The following is a 22,575-nucleotide window of genomic DNA, read 5'->3' as shown; positions in this document are numbered from 1 at the left end:
TTCCCAGCTTACGAGTCCAGAGAGGGGCGCTCTCACAAGTTTCTTGGCTGCGTGCCAGGGGCGGCCATGCCCTGCAAGACGACACCCACGCAATGCATGGCCTGTATGTGCTCGTGCCTTGCCTGCATTGGTTATGGACAAATATTGTAATCTACACGGTGGGAGATAACACACAAAGCCCTTGCAGCACACCGCACTTCCCTCCTGTCCTTTCGTTATAGCCTTCCGACAGTGTAAGCCACATTATTTGAATGCTTGCTTTAGGGGAAGCAGCTTAATGCTACTCCCTGAGGACTGTTGGAAAGGGTAAAGGAAGCCTGTGATGTAAAGAGAGAAAGTACACGAGAGGGCTTGCACCTGAGAGGTAAGAGGCCCGAAGTCCTAACTTGCAACAATCATGGCATGGATGGATACTAACTGATAAGGAGAAAGCAAAGAGGAAAGAAAAAAGAACGCGATATATAGTAACAACGTGGATGAGGCAATATGGCTCAGGAAACCAGTGTAAACAACCCGAAAGTAATCAGCTATGAAAAATGCAACACGTGATAAGTCAGCAGCTCCGAGCAGCCTTGAGTCGGTATGTCAGTCACGAAACAGCACAGGTGATTGTACAAAATAATTCTATAAAACCACCATTGGCTCTGTCTTAAAAAGCAAAATGTCATAAGGTAGAAAACTAGAAGTATGTACAGTTTCTCTGTAAACTGCAATTTTTCTTTTCTTAAAAAAAAAAAGCCACTGTTTCCAGAAGAGGGAAGAGTCCTTGGCTTCACGGTGGGAAGCCAGAAGAAAGCGAACAGGCAGGGAAGGAAGGCAGTGGCCTGGAGTGGTGGGGGAGCTGGGCTGCACGGAACCCAGAGCATGAGGCCTGGAGTGCGTTTCCTGAGGCCACCCACCAAAGCAGACTCTGGCATTCACGCGGGCGCCCGGGAAGAAAGTTCTGAAGAACAATCATGCTGTTCAGATCCCTCAGTGCTTACTTCAAGTAATGTACTGAACAAAGAGAAGAAACATAGAGCAATGCTAATTGATGCAGGCTGTTAGCCATTCAGTTATAGGCATCTGGAAAGAGATTACAGCATCTGGTTATTGAAGATGGTAACTTGCCCCGTTTGACAGTCAGGAATTAAATGGTACATAAAATTTATATAATATATATATAGCTATATACTTTTGAGGAACAGAGTTTAAAAAAATATTACAGTACCAATGATTCTTGTTATCTACATCTATTCAGCATTTTTCAAGATGCGTGGAAATTTCAATGAAATAATTATGATTTATTAATTTACATAAAAAATACTTTACAGATTAAAGCATAACTCAAATAGTTTAAAAAATGGGGAAGGTTTCTCTGTCTTTGCTCTTAAAAAAGCAGCAGCTCCAGCTATTGAGAGTCATGGGAATTTGTCTGCTCCTCAATGACTTGTTTCACTATTTCTGCCAGTTTTAGACGGTCCACTTTGTCTGTGAATCCTCTGCCTGAAATATAAGACATGAACTTGATTAGTGCTAAGTTGAAGAATGACCAGGAAAGACACCTTCCCAAATGTTTATGAAAGCATTCCTGATTTGCCCTACCACCCTACAGGGATTTGTAGAGCAAACTTTCAGTCAACATTGAAAGAATATACAACCTACTCGAAGCATAAAGTTACCTGTATTTTTCCAACCAGCTGCAAATCCTACAGGTATTTTTGTCATCAATTTAAAAATTGTAATTATTTTGTGTTGGTGGCTTTATTATTATAAATGAAATATTTTGGCAACTTTGAAATGCAATTGCTGGATTTAAAAAACAAAGAATTATGGAGCTCTAAATTTGAACGTCTTTGTGCTGATATGGAAATATTGGAGAAAAACAAATGTGAACTTAGTTCACAGCACAAGTGGTCTGCTTTGAAAGACCTGGAGAAGGAAGACATGATGATTTTTAACACCTGGAATAGTATTCCTGACTCATATGATCAGTTGAAAAAACTAGTGTTTGCTGTTCTTTCCCTTTTCGGTTCTACATATTCATGCGAACAATCTTTTTCAATCATGAACCTTATCAAGAGTAAATTGAGAAGTCGTCTTATTGATGAGAACCTGGAATCGTGCCTAAAATTAAAAACAACAACATACAAACCTGACTTACCCAAACTTTCCAAGGAGATGCAAGGCCATTGTTCACATTAAGTGTTTGTCAGTCATTGTCATGATTTAATTTTATGGATACCTTACTTACAATTTTTTTATCAATAAAATAGATCATTATTAAATATGATATCAAGTTTTATTCAGTGTACCTATAGTTTAATTAAGACTTAAAACTTTAATTAAAGTTTACTAAGTTAATAAACAGTGTAACTACCTATATAGTTTAAGAAATTTGGCTCTCAAAAGAAATCTCAATCGTTGTACTGTTGATATTTGGCTCTGTTGACTAATGAGTTTGCCGACCCATGGTCCAGACCAACAGTCTAGCCGTAGCATACTGCACTAGCTGCAGCTTCTAAAGGCTCTTCTAGAGAGCAAGTGTGGTGTAGTGGGTAAGAGCGGCGGTTGGGAGCAATGGACTCTAATCTGGTTTGATTCTTCCTTAAGTGGTAGAGAAAATCAGCATAGAAAAAACAACTCTTCTTCTTCTTCAAGGGTGGCACCAAGTAGAGTGCATTGCAATAGTCCAGGCTAGAAGTAACTATGGCTTGGATCACTGTGGCTAGATCAGACTAAGCCAGGACTGGGCGCAGCTGAAGCTGGGCAAGAGCACCCTGAACCACAGCAGCCACCTGATTTTCTTAGGTCACCACTGAGTCGAAACCGCTGCGTAAAAGAGAAACTGCATTCACACTCTCAAGGCCCCTCCCCCAAGCTGTTTTTAACTGTCAGCAGAACACTGCCAAAGAGGAGGAGGAGGAGAAGATGAAGAGTTGGCTTTTATATGCCGACTTTCTCTACCACTTAAGGAAGAACCAAACCGGCTTACAATCACCTTCCCTTCCCTTCCCCACAGCAGACATTCTCTGAGGCAGGTGGGGCTGAGAGAGCTCTAAGGAAGCTGTGACTAGCCCAAAGTCACCCAGCTGGCTTCATGTATAGGAGAGGGGGAAACAAATCCAGCTCATCCAATTAGTCTCCACCGCTCATGTGGAGGAGTGGGGAATCAAACCCGGTTCTCCAGATTAGAGTCCACCACTCCCAACCACCGCTCTTACCCACTACACCACACTGGCTCAGAGGGGGCAAAGGAGGCCTTCGTGGAAAGGGCAATAAGAAGAAGAGGACAGAAAAAAGAACATGGCACACAGCAACATTGTTTCAGGATTTAAAAGGAGCCCACAGCCTCAAAAAGGTTGGGGACCCCGTTCTACACCAAGGCCTTGATAATGCTCACCGTTCCAGCTGAAGGTCTGAAGGGTGTCCCGCAATAATTTACACTCCCGGTTATACTTCCACGCTTCCTGCATCACTTCATTCAGTTTCTCGTCCTCATTCTCGCCTGTTTCAGAAGAGAGAAAAAGTAAAGCAAGCATTCTACACCCATTATGTCAAAGGCCAGCTAGATAAAGGGGAACGGAAGGCCGAGCCCCACTGTGCAGGGAAGATGCACTCCAGGGTCAGCTCGGAAAATGAAAAGGAAGGGGGAATGTGTGTGTGAGAGAGAGAGAGAAAGGGGAAGAAGAGATGCACAAGCTAAAATGGCACCTCTAAAATGGTATCCTGGGGAGATCAAGCTGTCTTATATCAGCACCAGGCCCAAATCTCTTCCCCTTCAGGGTCTGTCATTGGGAGTTTGTGGTTCTTGAAAATAACAACAACAGAAGCTCTGGATGTTGGAAGAGGACCTGAGGACCAGGAATTCAGCCCCCCCCTTCAAACCCAGCTGTCTTAGAACCTATGACCTTTACCAGCCTGCGGCAGAATGCACTGCGCAATCACATCTCGGAGCTTTTCCAGAGCCACATTGGAGTCCTCGCTGCTGTTCTCGGGATCGTGGATGTACACGCTGTCCTTTGGTTTTGTTCTGTAACAAGTCAATGAGCAAGTTTTCAACAGGGAGCACAAGCAAGGCCAGAGAAACAGACACTTCAGTTTCAGGGTCTCCTCCCCACCCCTACCCCGCATGCTGACGGCCGGGCTTAGTGCTTTGGCAGTGTCGCTGCAAGAAGGAGCGCCTGGGCGAGATGAGAAAAGCACCCAAGTAACAAAAGCGGACTGCCACGGTCAGGGAGGGTTCCGTGGCCGGGATGGGGCTTATCATCAAATCTTTGCACTTGGACCCCGCCCCCCACTTCAGAACTGATTTTGTGATCTCCTCTTTCCGTTCGTATATTTGCTGGCTAGCCCGTGGAGGGTGAAATGGAGAAGGGGTGGCATTTTGGCAAAAAAGAAAAGAAAAAGCGTTCCCCTGATGTTGCCCCCATATCTTGTCTGACAACGGGGCCCGTCTCGCAGCTCTACACAATGATTTGAAAGACAGAAAAAAAATTCTCTCCATTTGCAGTGATGTCTGAGATAGGAAACATGTGCACATGCTTCTCCAGAAGGGAGCGATCTGGGCTGCTGCCAGGTGACTTTCCCTAAATGTTCACCTACTCATGGCCTCCCCACACCTGTCTCATAACCCCATGCCAGAATCTGAGAATCTAGGAGACAGCAGGGCATGCAGTGGAAGGAGGAAAACAGGGCGAGCTTCCAGGTGTGCATTTGACCCTCTGCTTGCATGGCTGACACGTCAAGTGAGGCTGCGGCTTCCTAGTGGGGAGGGACCACAGGGTGGAGTGGAAGAGCAGAAGCTTTGCAAGCAGAAGGTCCCAGGTTTGGTTCCTGGCATCTCAGATTGCAGGGCTGAGAAAGATGCCTGCCTGAGACCTTGCAGAGCCTTGCCACGCGATCTTGAGCTAGATGGACCAGTGGCCTGATCGGGTAAAAGACAGCTTCCTATGTGTCTATGGCACTTGGTCACACTTTGCATGAAGGACCCCCTCTGACCCATGTTCGCTTTAATTTTTGGTCTGCACTCTTTTAAAAATAAATAAATAAAAACAAAGCACGAGCATTTGAAAGTTACCCCAGCAGTTTTCTTTTGCGCAGGATTGGGTTGTTGACAGAGTGGAGGGGTTTGAGGCTGACTTTGAGGTCCTGGATTCTCATGTTTGCCAGCTGCTCCGCATGCGCCTGCTGAATACCAGCAACCATTGCCTGGCGTGGCAGGAAGGGGGGGGGGAAGGTTAGCATTCAGGTTTTAATCAGCTTCTGACAAACAGAAAGTATCAGCAGGGGGGGTTATGCTCAAATAAAGTGCCAGCTTCGCGACCACCACAAAGCAGATCTGGGCTGCCCCAGGCCACACCCCAAAACATGATCACATCAAATAAATCTCTCGTCTCCTCAACAAAAGGCGGAGGGTCCACTGTCTTTCTCACAGCCCAGACCACTTGGTGAGGGGCCAGGTATTGTGTGCACACATCCTTTCAACTCTCCCAGCAGTGGGATCAGTGAAGACTGTTGTCAACTGTTAGCCAGTAGGAGTTTGGAAACTTCAGCTGCTGTGGCCCACCTTACAACAGAGACGAGCCACTGGGAGCATCAGTTCTAGCTCATACCTCCCTCCACCCCAGCACTGCTCTAAAGACTGACTGGAAACACCCTCTTTATCCTAACACCTATGTGGTAAGCCCAGACACTCAAGGATAGGCAGAGGTGATTTTCAGGAACTTCCCCTTGAGTCTGAACTCCTCTCTTCAGGAGAGCCACAGACGGGCCCACTCATAAGAACATAAAGGCCATGCTGGATCAGACCCAGGCCCATCAAGTCCAGCCGTCTGTTCACACAGTGGCCAACCAGGTGCCTCTAGGAAGCCCACAAGCAAGACGACCGCAGCAGCATTGTCCTTCCTGTGTTCCAAAGCACCTAATATAAGAGGCATGCTCCTCTGATCCTGGAGCGAATAGGTATGCATCATGACTAGTATCCATTTTGATTAATAGCCATGAATACCCCTCTCCTCCAAGAACATGTCCGCTCCCCTCTTAAAGCCTTCCAATTTGGCAGCCATCATCACATCCTGGGGCAGGGAGTTCCACAGTTTAACTATGCAATGAATTTCTTCTGTGTACCTTGATGTAGCTGCAGAAGCAATGCCAAACACCACAAGCCGATGAGGAGCCCTGCTTTCATGAGGACTAGTTATCAATAGGATAACTGCACCACTTAGGGATTAGACACACTTGGGAAGTTCTTCTTTCCTTATCATAAACCTCTGCATGTTGTCTTCTCTTTCAAGTAGCACAGAAAGAGAGGGAGTTTCCTTGCTTTGGGGATTTATTTCCACAATTGAGGTCACTTGAGAGAGCTCTAGAGGTCCTTGACTCAAGTCTCGCATCCAGTGATCAAAATGGGAAAAGCTCTGTGGATGGAATGTCTGCCAGGAAGCCAATCGGGCAAAGGGGGCAAGGCCACCCGGCACCATCAACACTCCCTGCCCCAGTGCCAATCAGCTGATTGCTTGGCTTGGGCCGGGCGTCACCCAGTACACGGCTGCCAATTAAAGTTCACCCTCCCATCATTGAGATGGTGGCAGGAATCCAGCACCTGTTGGAAAGGTAATTAATGCGGGAAATCACCGGCCCAATCCAACTCTCACCTTCACAGTATCCCACTTTCACAGACCCAGATGACTGAGTGAGACACAACTACATAGTTCAGAAGCCACAAACCCAGGCCCTCTAAAAACCACAGTTCGGGCGGTGGAGGCTAATCTGGTGAACTGGGTTGGTTTCCCCACTCCTACACATGAAGCCAGCTGGGTGACCTTGGGCTAGTCACAGCTCTCTTAGAGCACTCTCAGCCTCACCTACCTCACAGGGTGTTTGTTGTGGGGAAGGGAAGGAGATTGTGCGTGGGTTTGATTCTTCCTTAAGTAGTAGAGAAAGTCGGCATATAAAAACCAGCTCTTCTTCTTCTAATCAGCCACCCCAAGATGATTCTCATCTTAAGGCTCCAGTCTTTCCAAGGATTCTCCCCCCTCCCCTTTTCAATTAATTTCCATTACTAATTCACTGCATAAATATGTAAGCATATCAGTACCTGGAATTAAGGACTTGAACCAGAGTAACTGACAGCGTTAAAAACTAACCCCTAAAAACGTTTCCCCAGTTCATCCAGAAGAGAGAAGAAAACAGTAAAAACCTTGTCCATCATTAACTGGGCAGAGGGCAAAATGTTATCGAGAGCCTCTGTAGAGTTCAGCCAAGGGTGGTCCAGAACACCTTCGATGGTCAGCCTTTCCTCCGGCTTTACCTTCAACAACCTAGGAGCATTAAAATAAAATCTCAGAAACCCACCCGTTCTCTTAAAGGTGTGTTCCAACCTCCACAAAGGAACTTTGGGCTGCGACTGGATGGCACTTCCACCACCAACAGGATATGTAATTTTTTTTAACACCTGTGATGGGAGGGCAACCTCATCTGGCAAACACAGAGAAAGGGCAAGTGACAAAGCAGCTTGAAGGACTGACAAGTTATCCTTCTGTCAGGCTTCAGCAAATACACAGCGTTTCAGGCAATAGAGCTTCAATCCAGGCAGAGCAGCGATTCAAAGATTTATTTCAGAAAGTCAGTGATTTCAGTAAGACGCGCAAGGTTGGAATACATGACAGGGGGAGTGTGGATACATTTATAGGGCTGATACAATAGGGTTACAGGAACAAAGACAATGTAGTCGTTTCCTGCCGGTAACGACTTACGTAAAACTGAAACAGAAACAATCATGAACAATCAGTGGAGGAGATGGCCGAGCTCTCAGCTTTGTGTACGGGACCCGATATCAGATCGAAGATTTACACGGGCGGGTCCCAATACAATTGTAAATCTCTGGCCGGAGCTCGTGTGCAAAAAGGGGGGGGAGTGCACGGAGAACTCCATTTTGTTTGCGGGGAAACCATCTTGTTTGAGGACGGAGCTGTCAGAAGCCCTATCTGACACCTTCTTATGGCAAGGGGGTGTTTCATGGAGGAGCCTGGGAATCCTGAGCCTCGGCCTGCAGCAGCTGTGAGTTCCACTCTAGCACCAATTTATTTAGAAAATTTAGACACTTCCTCTCTGCAGATCTGCTTGAGGCAGCTCAAAGTAAAAGCAAAATGCAATAAAATCATTTCTTTAAAAGCCATGATAAAACAAATGTTACAATAAGCCATTAATGCAGCACTGTCAGCCTAAAATGATATCCACAAAGCAGACCCTCACACCGCTCGCCCTCTTGGCAGCATAGGAAGAATGTGGAAGTGCAGGAGATACACCTTCGACTTGGCAACTGGGCCAAGCAGCCGCAGTTATCACCATCACCCCGGTCTCCCCCAAGATACTTGCAAGGAAATATTTGTCCCAGGAAAGGGAGACGCCACATTTTTATGCCAGCCAACTTACTTGCGCACAATGTCTTTTGCCATCTCTGAGATCTGGCTCCACTCTTCCTCCGGAAACTCAAAGCTCCCCGTCATGATCTTTTTCCGCATGTCTTTGGGAATTGTCCGGCTGTGGTGCTTGGAGTAAAAAGGTGGGTAACCACACAGCATCACATAAATGATGACGCCAAGGGACCACAAGTCACAGCTCTAAGGAGTGGGGAAAAAGAAGCTTAACTTTTTATGGCACAAACTTATGGGGGGGCAGCTCCCTCCCCCATGAAGCTACCACAAACATTCTGCACAAAAGAAAGGGAGGGTTCTGCCTCAGGAAATTTACTGACCAGCGTCACGCTTTATGCTAGATCAATTTATGGATAATTTGTTCTACGTATGGATGCTGTTCAAAAACAACAATGGGATAAAGTGGATGTTTAGACACTTCTCCATCTTTCCAATCACCTCCTCAGCTAGAAACCTGTCTTGCTGCAGCATACTTGCAAAACACAATTGGCAAAGCCCACACTCTGGTCCCGCATACCTTATTGTAAGTGTAAGGTGTTGGTGAGGTAGGGATGATACCAGACTTCTCTTTTTGATGTCTTCTTTGTGCCTCTAGAACCTACGGGAGGGGGAATATGGGTCAACCTTAACCTCCCTACACATTTTCTTACCCACCCAATTTAGAGGAGGACCCTGGGCTTAAGGAAACATGCTATGCTCTGAAATCTTGCAAATCCACATGTAGAAGAAGAAGAGTTGGTTTTTATATCCCGACTTTCTCTACCACTTAAGGGAGACTCAAACCAGCTTACAATCACCTTCCCTTTCCCTCCCAACAGAAACCCAGTGAGGTAGGTGGGGCTGAGAGTGCTCTAAGAGAGCTGTAACTTGCCCAAGGTCATCCAGCTGGCTTCATGTGTAGGAGTGGGGAAACAAATCCAGTTCACCAGATTACTTTACCAGATTAGCCTCTGCCGCTCATGTTAAAGAGTGGGGAATCAAATCCGATTCTCCAGATTAGAGTCTCTCTCTCCAAACCACCGCTCTTAACCAGTACACCACGCTAGCTCTTTTGGGATAGCCATGAGTAGAACTTGGCACCCAATAAGTCAAATAGTGGTCCAAGTATTTTTAAACCATTAACTTTATTAGAACAATTAAAATATATATTTAATCAGGAATGGATCTGTTACTTCGCTGATTACACAAACACGTTAGCTAGCCATTATTGTGAAACAATTATATTAGCTTTAAAAAATACATAATGTATGTCTGACTGTTGACATCAGCTTGGGTTTCTGTATAAGTGACTGGCAGATTCACAGAACAGTTTCTCTCTTTGACTTTTATCTGGAACTTGAGGGTCAGCTTACAGTTACAACAAAAATTTAAAAAGACAGAGAAAGTGAAGTAACCCTACTTATTGAAAAAACAAAAAATGAGATTTTAAAGGTAGTCATGCTCATAGCCCAGACTAGCCCAATCTTGTCAGAGCTTGGAAGCCAAGCAGGGTTGACCATGGTCAGTACCTGGAATGGGAGACCACCAAGGAAGGCTGGGGTTGCTGTGCAGAGGAAGAAAATGGCTCCATCGCTTACCTGAGGTGCTACATAGTAGGGAGTGAATTGTGGGGTCATCAGGTCACCCTGGTCGACCTTGGCAAATCCAAAGTCACACAGCTTCACCGGGGCGTCCTAAATGCAAGCAGCAAGGGCAGTGTTACATGTTGGCGCGCTCAACCCGCTTTCAAGAACACGATCACTGCCCAGGGTGCAGTTGTCAGAATCAGGTGGCTGACAAACCTGGGCAGCTTTTGTGCGGTAAGGAAAGGGAGAAAAAAAGCCCCATGTTGCCAGAGGACTGGAAGACTTAGGAAGAAGAGGAGCCAGGCGAACTAAGCAACGGGGATCCTAAACAGCCAAAGGAAAGAGGACAGAATAGGCGATGGGGTGATCAAACAAAGGATGGAAACAGCACCCCAAACTGGACACAATGATGTGCACTAAGCAGCAGCGTTATGGAATCAGAAGAAGAGTTGGTTTTTATATGCCAACTTTCTCTACCACTTAAGTGAGACTCAAACGGGCTTAGAATCACCTTCCCTTCCCCTCCCCACAACAGACACCCTGTGAGGTAGGTGGGGCCGAGAGAGCTCTAAGAGAGCTGTGACTAGCCCAAGGTCACCCAGCTGGCTTCATGTGGAGTGGGGAAACAAATCCGGTTCACCAGATTATCCTCCACCACTCATGTGGAGGAGTGGGGAAACCAACCCGGTTCTCTAGATGAGAGCCGACCACTCGAAACCACCGCTCTTAACCACTACACCATGCTGGCTCAGAAGAGCAAGTTTCCATCTTACCAAAGAATTATCCTTGAAAAGAAGGTTCTCAGGCTTGAGGTCTCGATGGGCAATGTTCAGAGAATGACAATGTTGCAAAGCCAAGGCTATCTGGAAAAAGACACTAGAAGTTAGCTTCAGTTACAAAAGGACTGTTGCTAACACAAAAGCATTTGCTGTACACAGCAGAGGCGATGGGCCCTTTCCCCCGTAACGGAGCCAAAGAGCAGCTTGGTGATCTGGTGCTCACACACAAAGTACTAGCCTTTACTCCGTATTAATTACCATGCTCTGGCTGCATGACTGTAGTTACTACCAGATGAGCATCCCCTCTGCGCCCATTAAGCACACACTGGAAGAGTGAAGTTGTTTCCTCTCTCCGCTCCTGCCATTTGTTCAGCAGAGATCCAAACAAGCACATTGCTGGCAGCCACAGGACATTTGCTGAAAAGCATCTGAAGGAAGGCTAAGCACATGTTGAGCCACCGCAGAAGAATGTGGCTGGCTTGCGAGGAGGTGTGGGGCACACACGGTGAATAGTGTCTGGCTTAAAGTGAGTTGCTTTTAGTGTGCCTTGAAAATTGTACGGGGTTGCCATAAGTCAGCTGCCACCTGGTTGTACTTTCCACCACTGGCAAGGCAAGCTTATTCTGTTGGCTGGGTGTGCATTTGTATTATTGCTCTCTTTAAGTATCTGAAGGGCTGTCACTTAGAGGAAGGCAGGGAGCTGTTCCTGTTGGCAGCAGAAGATAGGATTTGCAATAATGGGTTTAAATTGAGGGCGGAAAGGTATTAGGAAAAATTTTTTTACAGTAAGAGTTGTTCAACAGTGGAATCAGCTCCCTGGGGAGGCGGTGAGCTCCCCCTCACTGGCAGACTTTAAGCAGAGGATGGACAAACACTTGTCAGGGATGCTCTAGGCTGATCCTGCATTGAGCAGGGGGTTGGACTAAATGGACTGTGTGGCCCCTTCCCACTCCATGATTCTGTGATTCTAGGATTCTATTAGAGGTCTAGCTTAAATTGTATGTGGCCAGGATTAAGGTGCTCTCCTACTCATTTTTGGAAAAAGTTTCCAATTCTTGCCTTATCCATTTTCAGAGTTTAAGTTGACTGAAGTGCATTAAGCAGTTATTAATCTTAAGTCAGTGACACATGTGGCTCTTCTGGATGCTTTCCCCCAATGAGGCACCCACCCCATGTCTCAGGAAAGTGGACAAAGCCCTTGCCTGTGGTTGGCAAATGGTTCCCACCTTGAAGCAACTTCCACCAGAGAAACAAGTGGGCTGTGAGCCTCCCCGAGGTGCAGACTTCATGTCAAGGATAGAGGTACATGTGGCTCTTTTGGTTGGTGGTAATTTATGAATGTGGCTCTCTATCAACAGTGGAATGAGTACCACTGTTTTAAGTGAAACTGTGCATCTACCTTTTAGCTTTCCTGTACAGTGGAGGGGGGAAGGCAACGCTCCAAAAGGCTGCCTAATAAGCGGTTGCCAATTTGTACCTGAAACGATCTTTGCTTCATTAGAGGGCCCATCAGGGTGAAAACATCAAAAAGGAGAAGATGATGGCCAATTCCTTTTAGTTTTCAAAACCAAAGCATTCGTATTACTCCACAGAAAGCTAGACTTGCAGCACTGTCCGGGGACTGCTGTCATAAGACTGTTCTAGTTTTTGCTAACAGGCCAGCTAAACCTTTCACCCATTCAAGCGATTACGTTCCACGCAGCACTGAAGTATGGTGCCACATTCCTCTCCCCTCAGCTACAGAGTCAACCGGCAGCTTCAGCTACTGCCCACCACACAGGACCCGGGACGAGCGACCATTGGCTCTTGGTCTAAAACACGCTGTTTCACTTTTCCCATAAAAGAAAATTTTAATACATTTAAAACAAAGTAAAAATTCAAAGAAAGGGCAGAAATTGAAAAGCAAATCCAGAAACAGATCATGACTGAGGTAACTTTTATTAGAAGTCCACCTGGAAAAAGAAAGCCCAGAAAGCAACCTGCCTCCTTAGCACAGTAAGCTGTCCAGTTCATGGTAAATGCAGCATAACTGCATAATTGTTTGGAACACAAATTATGTTAATATATTGTTTATCAAATGCAACAGAAAGCAAGCTACACTGAGCCAGTAGACACACTGTTTGATTCCCACCCCCAAATATTCTTATTCTAAAATGGACGCTCTCAAAGATGAAAGCGTGCATGATCTTCAACATGTGACACCTGACCAATGGACACACGGGAGCCACCCTGTACTGAACTGGGTCATTGTCCCATCAAGGTCAGCATTGGTCTACTCCCCAGGGTCCAATGTAGGTTCCCATTACCTACTGCTCCTTTTAACTGGAGATGCCAGGGACGGAATCAAGGACCCTGCATGTAAAGAAGATGCTCTACCACTAAGCCATGCCTTCTCCGCCCCCAGTCATTCAAAAATCATTCAAAGCTTCCAGTTTCCAAACATTTAGTCGTTTCAGCCTTCGTATTTTAAAAGAACATGGCAAACCAGGTAGGCTATACACTTTCTGAAAGTTTTTAAATGGAATTCTCATGGCACATACAAGTTCCTCTGTCCACACAAAAGTTACTTGGGTTTAAACATGTATTCTTGGCTGGGTTGACTTACAATGGGCGCAGTGAAGCAAGAGGGAAATGAGAACAAAGGAAAACATTTCAGCAGAACTAGATCTGAATAATGCTCTGTCCACGCAAAACTACTTAAAGCCTAGAATCAACAGTTTCTCCACATGGCGTGGGGGGCCATCCTAAAGACAGTGTCCTGCATGCATCTAGAACAAAGCACAGCAAATACACTGAGATGGAAAAGCCACTGGAGAATACACAGAACGACAGGGAAGTGTACAGAACACTCCAGCAAAACGAGAGACTACAGCATCCTGTGGGAAAAAAACTCCCAGAAACTAGAAAGAGAAGGCACTCTGGCCACCATACCCAAACTATGCATCTTCCTAACACCACAATGGAAATGCAAACCATGACAAGGTAGATAAGAACAAGCAACCGTGTTAACAGAAGGCACACAAAATACCACACAGAGCTTTCGCTCTCGTTAATATGACAAGGGGAAACTTGGAGAAGGATTTCAGCACAAAAATGAATTACAGGACAGCTGGTCCTTATGGGAGTTATTTCCCGAGGACCCGAAGGTCGTGACTTTCACAACTGTACAACCAGAATGGCCCTCTTGGAACAGCTAGAGAGATACTGCAGTCAAACCATTGGTCTGTTTAGTGCAGTGTTGCCTGTCCTGTCTGACAGAGGCTCTTCAAGATCCTGGGCAGAGACAAGCACTCCCCAACACTTCCTGCTACCTGGGATCCTTTAAATGGAGCTGCTGCAATTGAATTGGGGGCCTCCTGTGTCCCAAGCAGGTTCTCTCCCACTGCACTGTGGGGCCCTTCGCTTTCTGCAGACAAAACATTTCCTCCACCACTCAGCACAGATACGGAACACAAAATGTTACCTTTTACTGAGTAGACCACTTTCCCATTAGCTCAGCACCATGTTCCCCTGACTGGCAGAGCATCGCTCCAAGGTCTCAGACAGAGAATGGTCTTGATAACTGTTAACTAAGGTTCTCTAACTTGAAATTTCAAGCACTGAAGCCAGGATCTTCTGCTTGCAAAGCAGAGGGCCTGCCAAGGGCTTCTCCCCAATTAAATGGACAGATCTACACAGCTGTAGTCCTTGCCTCTGAGGTATGCAGGCTTGATTTTTTGACTGTAAGGAGCCCCGTGGCGCAGAGTGGTAAAGCTGCAGTACTGCAGTCAAAAGCTCTGCTCATGACCTGAGTTCGATCCCGACGGAAGTCGGTTTCAGGTAGCCAGCTCAAGGTTGACTCAGCTTTCCATCCTTCCGAGGTCGGTCAAATGAGTACCCAGCTTGCTGGGGGTAAAGGGAAGATGACTGGGGAAGGCACTGGCAAACCACCCAGCAAACAAAAAGTCTGCCTAGGAAACGTCGGTATGTGACGTCACCCCATGGGTCAGGAATGACCTGGTGTTTGCACAGGGGACCTTTACCTTTAGTGACTGTGACCAAACCACTGATTTATTTACTTACTTAATTTATACCTCACTTTTCTCCCTTTGGGGACCTAAAGTGGCTTAAAATCACTTTCCTCTCCTCTACCTCATTTTCACAACTCTGCAAGTAGTTTAGGCTGAGAGTATGTGACGGGCCCAAGGTCACCCAGCAAGCTTCCATGGCAGAGTTGGGATTCGAACCTGGCTTTCCCAGATCCTAATCCAACATTCTAACTACTACACTGCATTGGCCCTCTGTGAACTATTCAAAAGAGTCTTATTGTTTGCAATTAAGAGTCCAGCCCAGGAACAAACCACGCCAACATCAGTTTTGAAGCAGAGAGTCTTAAAATGAAAACACTCCTACCATATGTTAGTCCTTCCTGTCTTTGGAAACCTCATGGTGCCATGCCTTGCCTCCCCCCACCCCAAAAAATATGCAGATCTATTGTGAATTCACAATCATCCAGTAAGAATTTTTTTTAAATCACTGAGAGGTTGAGACTTGCGTATTTAATGCTTCTGCACAGACCTGTGTTTTCCAAAATATTACCCACATCTCTGCAGGGGTTACTCCCCTGGGTCTACCTCCATCTCACTGGTCTCTCCTGGAACAGGCAAATCTGCTCACACTCTGCATGGAGGGCAATCAGGTCATTCACCATCTCTCCCAATACAGACCATGCTCTAAAGACAGCTCTCCAGATTGGAAGTGATTGCCTGTGGCCACGAGCAGACAGCTTTAGAAGGGGACGGGGGCAGATTCACAGAGGAGAAGTCCATCAATAGCTACTAGCAATGGTGACTAATGGAAACCTCCACATTCAGAGGCAGCAAACCTCTCAGTAAGAGTTCTAGGAGGCAACACCATGAAAGACGCCTTGGCATCTATGCTCGGCTGGCCACTGTGTGAAACAGCATTCTGGATTAGATGGGCCACTGGTATGATCCAGCAAGGCTTCTTTATGTTTTTGTTGTGTGATCATAAATTACTTCTGTTATGAATAATTATTCCGCTTATTGGGTATGTATAGGAACTTTACATAGGAATGTAAAAGAATATTCACCTGGGATAGCCCTGGGAATATGTCTAGGGACATTGGTCTGTCCCTTTCCATAACTGTTTTCAACTGACAGATCTACACAGCCTCTCCTTCCTGCCCAATGTTTTAATTGTGGGTGTTTATATATACATGTTTTAGTTTTAACTGCTTTTATGATGTGTTTTTTAATGTTTTGTTTTTAATTGTTAGCCACTTTGGGGGCCTTGGTGGGCAAAAAGGCAGGATACAAATTTTATATATAGTGTAGACTGGGCCTCTTGCATTTCATAGTCTTTTGACACCCCCCCCCCCCAGTTTACATTTCTTTTTCTTCTATATATCTGTGCTGAAGACACACTTGATGTATCCAGCAAGACAGACTCTTATCCACTTATGTTTTTGCAATAAGAAATCTTAAGACACTTGGTGCTTTCCCGATACACAGGTGTAGCTCAACTGTCCACCCAACTAAGATGGTTTGCCTAATGCTTCTGTGTATGAATCACTCCTCTGGGTTTGCTGCCATGCCACATGAGCCACGCTCCCCACAATGACTCATGCCCAAACAGGAGGGGTAGGCTACTCAGAATGCCGGTAATTCTTGCTTGTAGACACTCAGTTTGGGCAACGCGGCATGTTTCCAACTTATGTGCCTCTGCTATCAAGGGTTTGGGAAACACTGGCACAGAGGTTTGGAACAGATGGATTATAACAAAGCAGGCAATCAGCTTCCGATCAGGGTTGGGTTTTGCTTTTTGGGGGGAATAAAAAAGCTCACTTCTCTTCCTCCCAGCCCAAGAAAATCATCAGCTTCTTTATGAACAGTTCCCGTGGTTGCTGGTGACACAAAGGAGGATGGGGCTAAAGGGGGGGAGTTAAAACTTGCCTGCTTTGTTACTTGGCTTGCTTGCTTCTCAGTAAAGTGCCGATGTTGGCTGATTCTGTGAAAGAGTTCGCCCCCTTCCATCATCTCCATTACAATTAGAAGCCGAGCCCTGTTTGAAAGCATTTCAGTTTGTTACATGAAAAGTCCAAACGTTAACAAAAGCTAAGCTGATTAAAAAAAAAAGAAAAATTCAAGCCTGTCAGGACTGGAGAAAACAAACAAACAGAACAGAGAACTGGCCCCCTCAGCATTTAAGAAGAGCAAAGTCCATCACCATAGAATGACCAGGGAACTCCTTTTCCAGAGCAAGAGTCTATGGAAGACTATTGCCAACATATGACGGGAAGCAAAGAATGCTGTCACTCTCTTGCGTCAGAAGAAGGAAAAAAAATGAGGACATTTGGGGGCTTTTCTCCACAAGAGCGCACATGTGACCACTGCAATCCGATGCATGCTAGATGCATGAGGACTCGCTCCAAGTGCCAGATCTAAACAACAGCTCAAGTCAGTGCGGCCGGAGCAAGAGTGCTGCAGGGAATCACGCCCCTCAGCCAGAACCATCTTTCCTTCTGCCAGCCTTAATGACACCCGAAGCACAGATCACCTGAGGCAGCCACCTAACCTGCCCTCGTGGGAGGCCTGCCCTAGAAAGCTGGTGCTCAAAGGAGCAACGAGAGCCCAACCGCTGCTCATCTCCTAACTCAGCCACAAACACCCAGAAAGAGACAGTTGAAACCAGAGAGCTAATAAATCAGAACAGCCGGGGTGGGGGGAATAAACCAAAGGGAAGAAATTTCAGCACGTTCCAAAGCAACATGCTCATCACAATGAAAGGATAGCACGTGACAACGAGAAGGGAAGGAAGACCCCGAGCACAAACGGCAGCTGTGGTTTGCTTTGGAGAAGCCAACTTGACACGCCAACAGAATCCCAGGCTACCCTGACTTAAAGACGGAAAGCAAGTAGTGGAAATCAAGTCACCTTGGGCTGGACTCATGAGGGAACTGCACGCTGTTAGCGTACACTTCGATAATCTGAACAATGTTGGGATGCGTCGCACACATCATGTGCAGCCGGACCTAGAAGAGAAGAGAGTTACTGAGCCCCTTTGCTTGCCAACGGGCAGTCTGCAGACCATACCAGGCCTGCTAAGTTCCATTATTTGACCCTTGAAGCTTTGCTTTTGATCCCATCCAACTTTATAAAAATCTGAAGCGCTTTTACATTTCAACTCACGTACGAGGGGCTAGCCAGGCACAAGCAGTATTTTCAGAAATAAAGCCAAGGTGGAAAGCTCTGGTAGGATCAAGCCAAGGATGAATCCAGGCAAGAGATGCCATCCATGCTGCAAGCCCCTGGCCAGTAGCCTTAGATATCTGGGAGCTGGCTGTGCTTATTAATCAGGCAGGGCAAGGCACTACGCAACACTGAACAGCCAGCTCACCATCACCCCACACATCCTAGGAGTGAGCTCTGGTAGCCAAAATCAGTCACAAGGCTGACCCTGGTCCAAGTTAAGTCCCAGGTCTAGGACACAACCAGACAGGCTTGAAGCATGGAAGAATCAGGTCCAGGAAAATCAAGGCAGGCAAGAAGAAGAGTTGGTTTTTATATGCCAACTTTCTCTACCACTTAAAGAAGAATCAAACCAGCTTACAATCACCTTCCCCTCCCCACAACAGACACCCTGTGAGGTAGGTGGGGCTGAGAGAGCTCTAAGAGAGCTGTGGCTAGCCCAAGGTCACCCAGCTGGCTTCATGTGTAGGAATGGGGAAACCAATCCCGTTCACCAGATTAGAGTCCGCTGCTCATGTAGAGGAGCAAAACTAGTAGAAGAAATTCAAGACAGCCAGGGAGGGAGAAGCTCACAGGAGATGCAGGGCAGCCAAGAACAAAGACATCCACACGCTGGCAAGCAAGACAGATGCAGGAAAGTGGAGCTTGTTGGGCAAGAGTGTCGACCAGCCTGCTATGCTGTTAGTCCCAACCCCTCTGCAGAGGGACTGCTGGAAAGCCAGACTGTGATAAGCTAGAACAGTCAATCCAGTTGCAACGGCACTGCAAGGTCAGCAAAAGTTGAAAACAGCACGGTGGAGGATCAGTTTTTTAAACTATGCATGTCAAAACGGTACACTGAGAAGCCTACAAAGGCACAGGCCCTTCGGAAAAAGCATCCCTGTACCCAGCGAAATGGTTGGGTGCTGCGCCCCAGCAGCTAGAAAATGCAAGCACATAAACAGGTCCCAGCTGTTCAGCAAAGAAACTTTAATGGGGCATATCACGAAATGTTTCCTACCAAAATATGGGGGTGGGGAGTGGGGGGATGTACAAGAGGAAAAGACAGGTTTATAGTACTCTAGAATGTTTTCCAAGAACAAAATACTGTACCTCATTTCTAGCTTTTGGGCGATCAAGAAGAATTTTCAGTGCAAACCGTTCTTGAGACGATTTTTTCATACAGACTCTGTCCAGACAGTAGCAAAATCATTTGGTCAGTAAAACTGGAAGGAAGTTACCAATTTATGAACCCATTCAGTACTTAACACCTGAAATCCATCCAGCCTGTCCGTAGTTGACCGCTATACTCATTTCCATTGGAACACTCGCACCGGGAAACAACCCCTCACCCTAGCCCAGTGCAGTGGGGTGGCTTCCAGTCATGTAATTCTGCCTCCAAACCCCAGAGGTACATGAGCATGCGGCAGACCCTCAGCACCAAGGAAGAGACCCTCTTTGGGGGTTCAAAGGCTGCCCTGTTGCTTCACAGCTCTCTGGACACATGAACACATGAAGCTGCCTTCTACTGAATCAGACCCTCGGTCCATCAAAGTCAGTTCTATCTACTTAGACCGGCAGCGGCTCTCCAGGGACTCAGGAAGCGGCTCTCCAGGGTCTCACATCACCTACTTGCCTGGTCCCTTTAACTGGAGATGCCAGGGATTGAATCTGGGACCTTCTGCATGTCAAGCAGATGCTCTACCACTGAGCCACGGCCCCTCTTTGGGTCTATGGCCAGAAGCAAAAGCCTTCACATTAGATGCAAGAACCAAGCACGGCAGCCTTCCCACCACTGGAAGCCACATACAACGCCGAGCGTTGTCAGGCCAGAGCTGAGTCTCAAGCAAGCCAGGACTGTTGCAGTGCTCGCTGCCCCCCACACCGCCTACCTCAGGCGGACATGGCTCCTGCCTTCGCCTACTGTCATTAATTTAGTACATAGGTGCTAGGTGAAAAATAGTGCTCCGTGACAAATTTATCTCTCCATGACTCAAAAAGTTTGGGAACCGCTGGACAATCAATTTTGTGAGTGAATAACTTGTAGACTTGATTGCAAGGATGGGATACATCAAAGGATGCGCCACACCTCACCTTTCTCCTACACATGGCCAAAACCTGTCTAACACTACATACTCAAGGAACACTTTGCTGCAACTGCATACATTCAAACTGGCAATGGAAAAAGCACTGGAGCACTAAAAAGCACAAAAAAGGATTACCAAATAATTTGTGTTTTTACACATACCACAAAGTAAAAAAAGGAAACAGAAATTAATATTTCTGCTGACAGCATGATGAAAGCATTTGCTGGTTCACGGTTACTGTGAAAACTTTGCCATCATCCAACGAAGGGGAACGTACCTTACTGGACCACTGATTCCTGCTCCCAGCTTTTGAGTCCAGTTAATGTGGTACTCTTCTAAAATAGAAGTTTCCTGTTTGGAGAAGGGGAAAGAAAGAATCATAGAAACACCAAACACATGCCTGGGCAAAGATTCCTGGGCAAAGTGAGTGGCTCCTCCAACACTGTCCTTTTATACTAACAGAAGCTTTTGTCAACCAGAGCCCACTGCTTCAAATACAGTGGGCAGCTCCTCACTTGGAAATCATTTTAAGGGGCGTGGCTCAGTGGATAAGCATCTGCTTGGCATGCAGAAGGTCCCAGGTTCAATCCCCGGCATCTCCAGTTAAAGGGACCAACCAAGTAGGTGATGTGAAAGACCTCTGCTTGAGACCCCGAAGAGCTGCTGCCAGTCTGAGTAGACAATACTGACTTTGATGGACCGAGGGTCTGATTCAGTATAAGGCAGCTTCATGTGTTATGCGGGGGCACAAAGGCAGGTTGCCCTGACCTGGATGGTCCAGGCTAGCCCAATCTCATCAGATCTCAGAAGCTGAGCAGAGTCAGCCTGGATTATTACTTGGATGTGAGACCACCAAGGAAGTCCAGATTATTATTATTATCTTATTATTATTATTATTTATATTGTAAGCTGCCTTGGTTAGTATTTGGATGGGAGACCGCCAAGGAATACCAGGGTTGCTGTGCAGAGGAAGGCACTGGCAAACCACCTCTGTTAGTCTCTTGCCATGAAAACCCCAAAAGGGGTCACCATAAGTCGGTTGCGACTTGAAGGCACTTTACACACACACACAAGCTGCCTTGGCCCTGACCTGGATGGCCCAGGCTTACCTGATCTCATCAGATCTCAGAAACTAAGCAGGGTCAACTCTGGTTAGTATTTGGATGGAAGACCACTAAGGAATACCAGGGTTACTATGTAGAGGCGGGCAATGGCAAACCACCACTGAACGTCTCTTGTCTTGGAAATCCCACTGGAGTCACTGTAAGTTGGCTGTGACTTGACAGTACTTTATTATTTTATTACATGTCTACCCCACTATCCCCAGCCTAGGCCGGGCACACACAAAAACAAGCAGCAAAGCCATCTGGGTGGGACCAGATGAAGACCTGCCCTGTAGAGCTTCTAATTGCCCACTGACAATCTGATTGGCTGCACAGATTAAAATAACATTTCAGTGACAGCTGCCACTATGGTGTTGGTTTTATGGTCTCTCTGACTTCTCTTTCCCGGCGTATCTTTAAAATTTACTCCTCTTATTCCCTGCACTTGGGCTTCCTCTGGATGTGGGGTCGGTTCCGTCTCCCACGTGGCCATTTTACGGTGTTGTGCCACAATTCAAAAGTGGCCCACAGGCTCACATGAAGCTGCCTTATATTGAATCAGACCCTCGGTCCATCAAAGTCAGTACTGTCTACTCATACCGGCAGCGGCTCTCCAGGGTCTCAGGCGGAGGTCTTTCACATCACCCACTTGCCTAGTCCCTTTAACTTGCGATGCCGGGGACTGAACCTGGGACCTTCTGCATGCCAAGCAGATGGTCTGCCACTGAGCCACGGCCCCTCCCCAAGAGGCTCAAAAAGGTTGGCGACCCCTGCCATAGGAAAAAAGCAGCGTAAAAAACAGGTGCGATCGCGAGCAAGGCAGAGAAGCCTTTTAGCAGTGCTGCTAGGCCAGTTCACATCTGCAATGGGCGGAGCCCCCCTGGCTTTTGCTCCCGCTCCAGCCAGGAGAGCCGAGGGCCAGAGACCAGGAGGGACGCGGCGGGGGGAAGGAGCCCGGGCAGGCCCAGGCAGGCAGCCACGAGGGGCTTCGAGGCCCGCCGGTTCGGTTCCCAAGGGGCGGGGGCTGGCGGGAGGGGGCGTGGCCGCCCAGGGAGAGGAGGGGGCGGGGCCGGCGCTCTGGCCACGCTCAGAGGTGCTCGCTCTGATCTCGGCTGCCCCCGCTTCCTTGCTCACCTTGATCATCTTGTCCGCGTCCGGCTCTTCCGACATCCTCCTCCTCCTCCGCCGCCTCGTCCGGCCGGGCGGCCAGGGGGTGCTGCCGGGGGGTTCGCGCTAGGCAGGGCGCCGCTCCCCCGAGCCCGTGTCCTTGTCCTCGTCGCCGCCGGCACTGCCGCCTCCGTCGCCGCCGGGCCGCCACCTCATCCCCGCCGAGCCAGGGAACGACGGGGCAGGAGCGAAGCGGAGCGAAGGCTTCTCCTCGCGGCGGGGGGGGGA

General features: G+C 47.3%; 1 protein-coding gene across 2 annotated transcripts; it reads right to left on the bottom strand.

Annotated features, from left to right (window-relative positions):
- Window positions 1–1,350: 1,350 nt before the first annotated feature.
- On the bottom strand, window positions 1,351–22,364 carry MAPKAPK5 (MAPK activated protein kinase 5). Of its 2 annotated transcripts, none has more exons than XM_056859253.1 (14): window positions 22,315–22,364; window positions 20,355–20,428; window positions 19,104–19,179; window positions 17,697–17,794; window positions 16,712–16,824; window positions 10,756–10,841; window positions 9,995–10,090; window positions 8,935–9,015; window positions 8,416–8,603; window positions 7,181–7,301; window positions 5,060–5,190; window positions 3,891–4,012; window positions 3,383–3,487; window positions 1,351–1,485 (listed from the first exon to the last, which is right to left on the bottom strand). In XM_056859253.1, exons 1-14 carry the CDS (start codon window positions 22,348–22,350, stop codon window positions 1,391–1,393), a joined length of 1,422 nt encoding a protein of 473 aa, XP_056715231.1. In that variant the 5' UTR covers window positions 22,351–22,364; the 3' UTR covers window positions 1,351–1,390. The 2 variants fall into 2 exon arrangements, with proteins under 2 accessions (XP_056715231.1, XP_056715232.1); XM_056859254.1 differs by having other exon boundaries at window positions 3,897–4,012.
- Window positions 22,365–22,575: the final 211 nt, after the last annotated feature.

This window comes from Euleptes europaea, chromosome 13 (genome assembly GCF_029931775.1).
Source record: "Euleptes europaea isolate rEulEur1 chromosome 13, rEulEur1.hap1, whole genome shotgun sequence".
Taxonomy (NCBI): domain Eukaryota; kingdom Metazoa; phylum Chordata; class Lepidosauria; order Squamata; family Sphaerodactylidae; genus Euleptes; species Euleptes europaea.
This window is presented reverse-complemented; position numbering and strand designations above follow the sequence as displayed.